This window comes from Arthroderma uncinatum, assembly GCF_011692745.1.
Source record: "Arthroderma uncinatum strain CBS 119779 chromosome Unknown scaffold5, whole genome shotgun sequence".
Classification (NCBI taxonomy): domain Eukaryota; kingdom Fungi; phylum Ascomycota; class Eurotiomycetes; order Onygenales; family Arthrodermataceae; genus Arthroderma; species Arthroderma uncinatum.
Genome location: NW_022983867.1, coordinates 509,544 through 520,536, shown reverse-complemented (window position 1 = coordinate 520,536; position 10,993 = coordinate 509,544). Strand labels below are relative to the sequence as shown.

Here is a 10,993-nt window from a genome sequence, read left to right as displayed (position 1 = left end):
TGGATGGCCAGGCGCGAACTAACTGCCTTTCCTTGCCCTGCTTTGCCCTACCCTATTCAATAGTCAGTCAGCGTACGAGCTATTTGTTCAGATCAATGTCCCGGTACATATAAGTAGCAGAACCAACGAGGATGGGCAAACTAGTCGTTAAATATATTTCCGCCCGCTGACGAACGGGTTGCCATCCCGCCAGCCACATCGACAAACGGATTAGAGCAAAGATGGGGGCACAAACAAGGGACGGGGACGACGGAAATGGCCCCTACCTGCAGTAGTGCCGCTCGCCCACATCTGTGGTTCCTGCGCATGTAAGGTGTTGCTTCGCCAAATACGAGTTGGCTCAGGATGTATACGATCAATAGCTCGCCGGCTGGTGGAAACGCCCTTTTCCCCGACGATGTTCTAGAGTGGCTCCGTAAAAAGTATCATCGCCCCTAGGAGGTCTTCGAAAGCGATGAGAAGGACGGCAGATGGCAGGCCAAGGTAGTGAGAGCAGACCTGGAGTCTGGAGTCGTGGAAATTATTTCGTTTGCCTCCTTTCTCTCGGTGTACGTACATAGTACATGGTTGTGTGGACAGAATGCAAGACCAAGTCATAGGTGCAGATCTCCAGCTAGGGGGGTCAACATATCCCCGTGAAGCACTGAGCAAATGGACAATCGAGCTCCTTTCTAAAGGAAAGACAGTGTTGGTTGACTTGGGACGATCATATCGCGGAGCTGAGGTGCATATATCAGCGTGCAGGTTATAGATCAAGGCTGCTGGGGCTGCTTGATAGTGAACCATGTTCGCTTGAAGGGTGGATATAATCCTGTTCATCGATCCCCCACGGAGACAGAAACGGGACAAAGGTCCAGGATGAGAGGAAACGCCCTCTAGGATTTCAGACTCGGGATCGTCATCATTCTTTAACCTTGCCGTCGCTGCAGCTGAAGCATAACTCAGCAGCGCCTCTGATATGCAAGCGTCCATCCTGAAGCCTGTAGCCATGACGTCAGTCTCGAGTTCATCCGACCAGTGGACACTCATCGATTCACGTTTGATATATATTGTCTGTCTGCCATCTTGGAATTGTTGTAGGGAGGATGCAGACTTATATGTAAGGAATACGGAGTAAGGGCGTGTTCAGGATGATAACTGGATATTATGTAGGGCGAGGAAGAACATTAGTAAATAGGCTTCAAAGAGTGGCTAGGAAGATAAACTATAGGGATACACGCAGGAATAAGTAAGAATAACCGGACTTCTTCATCCGTGTATAGACTGCTATACGCGTCTCTTCTTATATCCTAATGCTATTTTCATGTTCTCGCCTCTGAAAAGGCCGAACTGTGCATACAAGGCGAGCAGCATGTGCTGGTAGTCAACGTAAGCTTACATGTAGATAGAGGGCGGTATATAGGCTGGGAAGTTATATATAGCTGTACGATGAAATTGTTGGGACGTTTCAAGGAGATGCTCGCTCACATATACGATGAACATTACCAAGATTCGTCTCCCCGTTACATCGTAGCCGGTATAAGTATCTATCGACTGGTACACGAGAGCAACGGGCGGACCAAGTTATGTTATCCTATCATCCTGTCAAGGTCAGTCAGAGTAGCACCTTCAAGGTGACATTGAACTCGACCGAGTAACTCGCCCGAGTGCTGTGAAGGAATGGACGCAGACTCTATCGAAGCTCGTAAAAGAAGAAAACGGAAAATGCTATCATTAATTAAACTCCTAGTAATTAATATAAATCGTCAAGTCATTACCGGGGGTTAAATATAAGGCGAGCTGAAGGGGACTATAAGTTCCCTCCACCAGACCATGACCCCCACCCAATTGAGATGTTCGTGATAAATCGTCATAAAATAAAAATAAAAAGGAGGAAAGAGAAAAGCCGCATCCATCCCCGCCCCGATATTGGCTGGTCTGTATCGCAGCCATGCGCCGGACAACTTGCAACCATATGCATATGGATATCTCGAAAGGTAAGGGGTAAGAGAGGAAAAAACGAAAACCAACACACACAACAGCAACAACATAACGTAAAACGCCGCTTCGCAATTCTATGATGGGGTATTTTTGGTACTTTGAAGCATTGAAGCAGTCACGACCTCCAAAAAAGGGTATATGTATAAACGGGGGTTTACCGACTTGGGCACGGCATATCAGACAGCGCGCCCTTGGCCGACAAGGTTTCGAATAGCCCAGCGCCATTCGTCACCCAGTTTCGCTCGATCTTCACTTATCCATTTGCCGACTTTTCTTCTCCATTTCTCTTCCTCGGCACGCTGGCGTCTGATAAACTCGGGTCCAACATCAAATTCTTCTGTAATGGCCCATTCATCTGATGATTCACCTCCGCTTTTATCATCCAGATTCATGGCATCAGCTTCAGCACAGCTGGGAGAGGACGGGTTGCTGGAAGCTGCTACGGTCGACTTTCGTGGGTGGTCTTCGAGGTCGTCAAGGCCTGCGAAGACATCCTCCTCCTCGTCGACGGAAAGGGGAGGGCCAGACTTGCTTCCTGGGCGCGAGTTGGCTGCTTTAAGCCAGCACATTCGTTGGGGATCAAACACCATTCCACCTACAACCTGAGAGCCTGAAATACCTCCTACATTGGAGATGAGGGCAGGAGATGGCTTCAGGGGAGCCGGCGTTGACGGCATCTCGAAGCCAGCTGTAGCGTTTTCATTGCCCTCCCACTTGTAAAGCGCGGGATTATACTGCATGCCCTTGACATCTATAATATATCATGATTAGTAAAACACAACTCACGACGGAAAGTCAAGGGGATATGCTAACTTTTGGCATCATGGACCCCATTACCCATCGGCTTGATGAGATGGGGCCTACTAAGGGAATGTTTATGCCCATGACGACTGCGTGGGAGCGACGGACTAGGCAGAGCGCGACCGATAGGCTGTGTTTTCCAGTTTAGACTCAGCGAAGCCAGTGGACCCCCTTGGAGATTGCTGCCCATTGACGTTATGCGCTGCTCTCGTGCGTTCCTTGACGCATTTGTGTCGCGTGCAAACCTAGGCGTGGAATCTTGCGCTGGCGGGCTCGTTGGTCCCGTTGCTGGGGTAGGGGTATCCGTTCTGGGAGCAGTAATGTGCGATTGACTTAATTTGCTACGAAGAGAACGAGGAGCACCACGTTTGATGGGAGCTTTCATGAATCTGCTCTCCAGGGACGCTGAGGTTGGCAGGTCATTGAATATATCAAGTTCGGTGCCATCACCAAAGTTCTTGCGGCGAGTGGGTTTCGTGATGGTTTGCTTTACTGTGGCCATAACAGTATCACCTGAATAGTTGATAGGCCGACCGGAACTATCGTAGCGCGTCCGTTTTGAAGGTCTAGATGCTGATCTTGGGTTCATGAGCATATCTCCGGAGCTTTCGGAGTCAGTTCGACGAAAGTGTCGACTAGATTTGACGCTGACATGATGAGATTTGCTTGGAGAAACGCCAGCTGGAAGGAAAGGGACCTGGGGACGGCGCTGTGAGTGAAGACGGTTCTCGGTTCCATGGCGGTCAACTGGTGTTTTGGGACGAGATGTGGCTACAGGTTTGCTATTGCCATCCTGCCTTGACGGGGAACTTTGGGTCTGGGTACCGGTTGAGCCTCCTGATGAAGGTCGGATAACTGGCGTTGCACGTTTAGACTTGAGTATCTGCGTGTTGGTGTTCATCAGATCGCCTCGGAGTACTTCTTTGGAAGGCCTGGTTCCCAGAACCCTTCGACTGGGTGGTGAGAGGCTAGCAGCCAGGGAGCTTGGAAGTGGAATGTTTGTTAGGGAGGAATGAGCGCCGTGTCCACTAAGACGAGAGTGAGGGCGCCTTGGAGGTTGAGGGACAGGCGCTCCGCTCTCGGAAACGGGTTCAAGATATGTAGAGTGCGGCCGCTCATGGGCAGAGAGTCGTGGTATCCGCGTGCCCGCCGCTGGAGCTTTGTTGGTAAATGTGATGCTCGTTGCTCCACGTCTGGGAGGAGTTGATGGTGGTTCAATCCTTCGTTTCACGTTTCGGTTAAGGGTCAGTTTTCCAGAGTCGAATGCTTCGCCATCTCCTATCTCGATGCCTGAGAAAAAGTCATCGTTCGTCTGTTCGCTGTGGGTAGCACCTTTGTCACCAGGGGTATTTTGCTGTTCAGTAGGGATTTCAGGAACGCTGGGCTGCGGTGAATGCGGCCTATGTCTGTTTTGGAGCGACTTCTCCAGGTCTAGAGGGCCGTCGGGAAGGATTAGCCCGTCGATGCCATCATCTTCGCTTTCGATGGTCAGGCAGCTCGACATGCTTGGACTGAGAGCTCCTACGGACGAGCTGCGGTTGGACCGACCATCCCTTCGAGTACCTCCAAAACGTACGCCGATGCTGCCTTCTGCCCACTCGGTGTCAAAGTCATCTGCGAGGAAATCGGATGTAATTGGAATGTCACGACGTTTAGAGAGGCGAAGCGGTGTATCGTCGTCTGGCAAGACCAGTTCCGACTCAAAGTCTTCATCTTTTGTGCAGGATTCCAGCCCTGATGGCAGGTTTACTTCCTGACTGGAACGGGTCTTTGTGATCTTTATTGAAGACACATCGCCAAATAACATATCCTCCTCCGTATCGCGGAATTTGACTAGGTCATGGAGGACAAAGGAATGATTGTCTGCCTGTCTACCAAAATTGGGGGCAGGCAAGGTGCTAAAATGAAGCAATGAATCCGGGGCCGTAGTTTCGTGATCCAGCTTGACCTTGGGCCCTGCGTCAAAAGCCGAAAGGTCTAGGTCTTCTAACCAGTCGTCACCCACGATAGCCCTCTGTTTCCGGCCACCCAGCCTCTTTATTGAACCCCCAAGTAGTGCAGAATTTGGAACACCGGATGGAATTGGAATTCCCGCGTTTTTTGCCGAGGCAATCGCGTCCTGGCTTGGTGAGTCGTCGCTTGGGTTAAGCAGGAGTTGCCAGCTTTCATCGTCGCCGACGTTGGAGTCACGATCCGACCTCCAAGAACGTCGAGACGAGATCGAGTCGCGGTGGCCCGAGGGTCGAACGGAGGAGGATCCGGTGACCGACGTGGTAGCAGAGACGGTGCGTAGCTGTATGCCATCACCGCACTGCAGGTCTTCATCGTCATCCCAACACTCGATCTCGTCTTCGCTCGGTTTGTGCATGATTAGAGTGTCCATGTTGGACTCCATGACCACCGAAGTTTCGGGCCAAACGTCGGAGGCTTCATGAAGAACTCGCGAAGAGTACCTGCCGGGCTGTATCTTCGCTTCAATTGAGGCCTCCAGTGCGCGTTAATATGCTATATAAAAGGACGGTTGTACGGCGTGTAGGAAGGGTGGTTCGGGGTTAACGTGCTGGTAGATGGTGCGGCAAAAAACAGGGACGAGCACCAGAATGGGGCCCACTCGCGATCGATAGACCCCCAGGTTCGTAGTGGCGAGAACGGCGGTGATGAGTAAAGGGGTTCGAGGTGCGAAGGGCGAAATATCAGGATGAAGCACGCTGTCTCAGACGAGATTGCAGGCAGGCCCTGATACAGACCCTTGGGCGTGTCGGGGGAGGTTGGGGCCAGGGAAGGGCGCCTAAGCTGGTTCTGGACAGCTAAGCGATGCGGCTACGGGCGCGTCGCGCCAGCTGACTCAGCCGCCTGTTATATATACCTATATACTTGGCTCCAGGGGACTGCATAGACGGCGCAGTTGCTGCAGTAGCGGCTAATCCCTCGCTGGCGGGCGGCCGCCCTGCGATGTATCCTCCGCCGGATAGGCTGAGTCGTGGTGGAAAATCTTTGAGCGGCGGCGCCTAGTGGTCGAATTTCTTGGGCGTCGTTGGGCAAGGAATGATGCTGACCAGCGGGAGTCAGCGTTGTTCGCAGGCAATTGGACGGTAGCAGCCATAGAACGCTCACCGTATATACCGCGTACCTAATAACACCCAATCTAGCAGCCTAGCCTGGTCTCTCTCTCTCTCTGTCTCTCTTTTGTTTTCTTTGTCTCTGACTTTTGTTGTTGATGTCGATGTTGATGTTGATGTTGATGACCGGCATTTGATAGTGGTCATGTGACACAGCTTGTTTATCGGCTCTAGGCAGCAGCTTGCTCTATAAAACACCATGCACTCCTACACTCTGTTGGATAACCCATATTACTCTTTCTATTGTATGGACTGTTGTTTGGACAGTCACTCTGGCAATGACCAACGAGAGTATCCTTCGAATCCCGCGGAGTGACGCTTCCGGCGATTATGCTCTGATCAAGGTATCTAAATCGGGGTCTTCCCACTTGGACTTGCAGCTTGTTGGAACAGAGGGAGAGAACCCGTATGCGGGATCTGGTAAGACTTGATTCATCGTTTCACATACTGGTACCGTCAGTGACTCTGGACTAACAAAGTATTTGATACCTAGTGAAGACAGCGGGAATAAAAAAGCTACAAGCCAAAAACTACCGTGGCGACGATGAGGAATGGGCTGGAATCCTTTCCTACGCCTTCAATCAGAGCCAGGAGTCCAATGCAGATTCAGAATGGGTTTCCGGACTGGAAATCCTGGCGTCGGTACAATCTAATGGCGACGATGACGAGGCCGATAAGGAGCTGCATATCACATTGAGAAAACGTATAGACTCGATTACGGTATGGCCTGATGCCCCCCGCTTTACCCAACGACTCTGATACTGATAATTTCCCCGCATTAGCAAAAACTGGGCACTGTTATCCTAAAACAAGACGATGAACAGGCGATTGAACTATTTGAATGGGCCGGAACCGCCGTGTCCAAGGCGAAGACGCTGGGAGAACAAGTTTCTAGCCTGCAAACGAAATATCGTGAAGCGGAGGACACGATAAAGAAATTAAACGCCCAATTAGCGGAATTTATTGAAGCTAAGAACCAGCATGACGAACAGTTGATCGCAAAGTTCGTTGGGCTATTGAATGAGAAGAAGGCCAAAATTAGAAGCCAACAACGCCTATTAACGAAGGCCAAGGAAAATCCGGAGACAGGTTGGTTTTGTGATACATAATATTCTGCTCTCTTGGGACATCGATGCTGACAAGTTCTAGCTGCCGAACTAGAAAAAGAAGCTGTTCTTGAGACAGCTTCCCGAAAACCCGCCGCGAGTAGGCGGGGTAAGAGAAAGGCGGATGAACCAGCACCTGAAGAATCCGAGAGTGATGATGGTTTTGACGTTATGGATATTGATAAAACAGGCAATGCAGCGGAAGAAGACGAAGACAATACCACTGACGAAAGACAGGACACACCAGAGCCCCTGGAGGAGGAGACGGCTTCAGAACTAGACGACGAAGCACCTCCTGCTCCCGCACCGAAGAGGGGAGGAAAGACAGAGACTAAAGCTAGAACAGCGCCGGCGCGTGCTCCAGCTGCAAAAGTAACTCGGAATACGCGTGCATCATCTGCAAAACCCCAGGCTACAGAGCCGCCTCCACCACGGGAATTGCCGTTTGGCAAGAAACGGGCAGCAGCGCCTAAACCGGTCATAGAAACGAGCCAAGCGAACGCGGATGGAGATGAAACTGACTCTGATGATGAACTATGACGATCCGAGTTGAATCCATCTCCCTTTTGGCTGCCCAGTCTATTAAGAGATACATCTACGATAGAGATTAATGTTTAACGAAATGAATAGTTCCCTCATCATACTTTTCCTCTTGTACAGGGTTAACTCTAGATTAATCAGGCCCAACTTGTATAAAAACAAAACCCACACAGCTCGCTCCCTATCCTCCCCTTCCCTGCCACGCAAAGCAAAGAGCCACTTTCTATCCACATTGACAAGTACAAAAAGATGGCAAGGTAGGACATTTATGTAGATGATGCTACAGGTAACAAACACGGGGGGGAAATGGAACAATTGCAGTAAAAAAAAGTAGAATATGTATATAGACATAAAAATGAGAACAAAGGAGAATGAAACGCCTAGAACCGCAAGGAAGTACAAGGAATCAGTTGTTTTGGCAGGGCATGGCAATGCATGGATGGGGCGGGGTGATATATGAAGGAAGGTTAGGTAGAGATAGATCTATGGTTAGCCTAAAATTATCCTTGGATGGCTTGAGCTGTAGCGGAGCTTTCGCCGGGAGCCATGAAGTTGGTCTCCGGGTTTCCAGTTTCTTTGGCAGCGGAGCATCTTGCCATTGTCGGTGAGCTAAGGGGGTTGGAGTTAGTATATTTGTGAAATTAATGAGAAATGGGGGATAGGGTGAAAACATACCTTCTGGAAATAACGTCTGTGAGGTAGAAGTTCTCAATTGGCTTCTTCAATGGCGCGCCGGTAGCCTTGCTACCTCGGTTCTGGTCTACCAATTGTACCTTGCTCAATGAGGCGAGGGATGAGGGCTCGACGATATCATATCTTCGGAGGGCAGGGCTGATCTCCTCCATGCGATCTCTCAACATCTCAACGTCATCATAAGGCAATGGGGCACCTAGGAACTCGCTGACTGCTCGGATGATCTTCCAATCCTCTCTGGATGCTCCGGAAAGTGAGGTGGCAGCACGGGTCATTTGAACGCGGCCTTCGGTGTTGACGTAGGTTCCGGTCTTTTCAGTATATGCGGCACCGGGGAGGACGACGTCAGCGAGCTGAGCTCCACGATCACCGTGGTGGCCTTGGTAGACGACGAAGGCGCCCTTGGGGATATCGGCTTCGCTAATCTCGTCGGCTCCGAGCAGCCAGACCATCTTGGGGGTGGTGTTGGCGACCTCAGTGGATGGAGTGGTGAAACCAACTTCGTAGGCACCGCCTCGAGATGCTACGCGCTGTAGGACGTTGTAACCTTGCCATTGTGGAGTGGTGAATTTAGCGGCGTTCTTGTCGACGAAAGATCCAATTGTCTCAAATATGGCTTTGGCATCGGGGTGTTCTGCCACAGCGCTTCCGACAATGATCATAGGGTTCTTTGCGGCAGCAAGTTTCTTTCCGAAGGCTCCAGCAAGGGTAGTCTTCAAGGCTGCGGCATCGGTTCCAAGGTGTTCAAATTCGAAGGTACTTTCAAAGGATTCACCAACAAGGCCGACTTCAAGGTTAGAGCGGAGGTACTGTTTGCGGATGCGAGCGTTGAGAACGGCAGCTTCGTGACGGGGGTTGGTTCCGACCAAGAGCATGGTGTCGGCTTCTTCAATTCCATAAACCTTGGAGTTGAAAAGGTAGTTAGACCTAACATCAACTCCGTGTGCGATAGGCTGGCTGCCACCTGCTTGATCAAGAGCAAGATTTTCAGATCCAAGTTTGTTAGCGAGGTCCTTCATGGCAACGAGAGATTCGGTCTCAATCAAGTGGCCGGCAATAGCCTTGAACTCGTTGCCCTTGGGGGCCAAAGATTTGTGGGCGTTTCCAATTTCAGTCAGGGCTTGTTCCCATGTTGCGGGAACGAACTTGTTATCCCGACGGATAAGAGGGGTGGTGAGTCTCTGGGTCTTGAGACCATCGCATGCGAATCTGGTCTTGTCGTTGATCCATTCCTCGTTAACATCGTCATTTAGTCTGGGCTGAACACGCATAACTTCCATTCCTCGGGTGTCAACCGTGATGTTGGAGCCGAGAGCGTCGAGAACGTCAATGGTTTCGGTGTGCTTAAGTTCCCATGGTCTGGCGCGGAATGCATATGGCTTTGAGGTCAACGCACCGACTGGGCACAAGTCGATGACGTTTGCGGACAGTTCAGAGTCCAAGTTCTTCTCGAGGTAAGTTCCAATCTGCATGTCGTTTCCGCGTCCGGTGGTTCCTAACTCGGGGGCACCAGCAACATCGTTGGCGAAACGAACACATCGTGTGCAGTGAATGCATCTGTTCATGGATGTTTTGATCAATGGACCAATATTTTTATCCTCAACAGCACGTTTTCCTCCAACCTCGTGGAATCTTCCTCGGTCGGCGCCATATCTCATCGACTGGTCCTGGAGATCACATTCTCCTCCCTGATCACAAATGGGGCAGTCAAGTGGATGGTTGGCGAGTAGGAATTCCATAACACCTTCTCTGGCTTTGTGTACTAGAGGCGAGTTCGTCTTGACTACCATTCCGGGCTGGACGGGCCACGCGCAGGAGGCGACGGGTTTGGGTGCTCTCTCGACTTCAACGAGACACATTCGGCCTAAAACGGGTACTTGTAAGTAAAATCATCAAAATATCGAGGAATTGATGTTATCGTACAATTTCCTGCAACCAATAGTTTTCTGTCGAAATGTTTAGTGATGTTTTTGCGGTGTATATAGCTGTTTGACTTACTCATGATAACAATATCTACAATAACCATTAGCAATCTAGATCATATATATAAAATAGCCAATGCGGATATAAACATACCTAGGAACTGTCGCTCCAGCCTTCTCGCAAGCTTGGATCAGGGCGGAACCAGCTAAATAGCCTGTCAGTATGCCTGTGTGTTGTCGTGGGGTGTGCGGTCTGTTATATCGCAATACCTTCTATCGACACCTTCTTGCCATCTAAAACATTCATAACCCGTTAGTAAAATACCCAGAGAACCAGGACGAGCTGGCAACGGACCAATTGTGACTTCAACTTCCGCCTGCCTGGCGCCTGTGGTGCTGAATGGCCGGGAGCAATTGAGGGCCGTCCATCTCCTCGATCGTGCGGCGACACGGAACAATTGTGGCCGCATAGCTGACGAGAAACAACCTAAGCAAGGAGGACACCGAGATGGGAGGAGAGCGAGAACCGTGAGGCTGCGTGCGGTGGTGATAGCCTGCTCGTGAGCGATGAAGACGACGTCCTTCTCTTCCCTTGCACTTATTTGTTGCTTCCTCTGCCTTCATTCAAATCCTCTGCACCGGATTGGCGGAGAGCGCCGGGCCGGAAGAACTCGTCCTCCGCCCACCGCGAGCGAACATAAAAATATCATTTTTCTCTCTCTCGCTTTCCCTTCCTTTTTTCCCTTCTTTCTTCAACTCATTTTAAACGGACATGGTTTATTGTAGGTGGAGGGCATGCTTTCTTCGGAGAGTTGCCAGCCCTTCCTCCTCT

At 50.6% G+C, this 10,993-nt stretch overlaps 3 protein-coding genes across 3 annotated transcripts; 1 reads left to right on the top strand and 2 right to left on the bottom strand.

The window, feature by feature from the left end:
- Positions 1-2,156: 2,156 nt before the first annotated feature.
- GIQ15_06545 (two-component GAP Byr4) lies at positions 2,157-5,176 on the bottom strand (the record flags this gene model as incomplete). Its single annotated transcript, XM_033553962.1, has 2 exons — positions 2,157-2,731; positions 2,890-5,176. The coding sequence occupies 2 exons, from the start codon at positions 5,174-5,176 to the stop codon at positions 2,157-2,159; spliced, it is 2,862 nt and encodes a 953-aa protein (XP_033403477.1).
- A 1,002-nt stretch (positions 5,177-6,178) lies between these two features.
- GIQ15_06544 (uncharacterized protein) lies at positions 6,179-7,546 on the top strand (the record flags this gene model as incomplete). The annotated part of the gene is made up of 4 exons (XM_033553961.1): positions 6,179-6,320; positions 6,394-6,620; positions 6,683-6,989; positions 7,050-7,546. The coding sequence occupies 4 exons, from the start codon at positions 6,179-6,181 to the stop codon at positions 7,544-7,546; spliced, it is 1,173 nt and encodes a 390-aa protein (XP_033403476.1).
- Positions 7,547-8,046: 500 nt separating this feature from the next.
- Positions 8,047-10,098, bottom strand: GIQ15_06543 (NADH-ubiquinone oxidoreductase subunit; the record flags this gene model as incomplete). Its single annotated transcript, XM_033553960.1, has 2 exons — positions 8,047-8,155; positions 8,222-10,098. 2 exons carry the CDS (start codon positions 10,096-10,098, stop codon positions 8,047-8,049), a joined length of 1,986 nt encoding a protein of 661 aa, XP_033403475.1.
- Between the last annotated feature and the right edge of the window lie 895 nt (positions 10,099-10,993).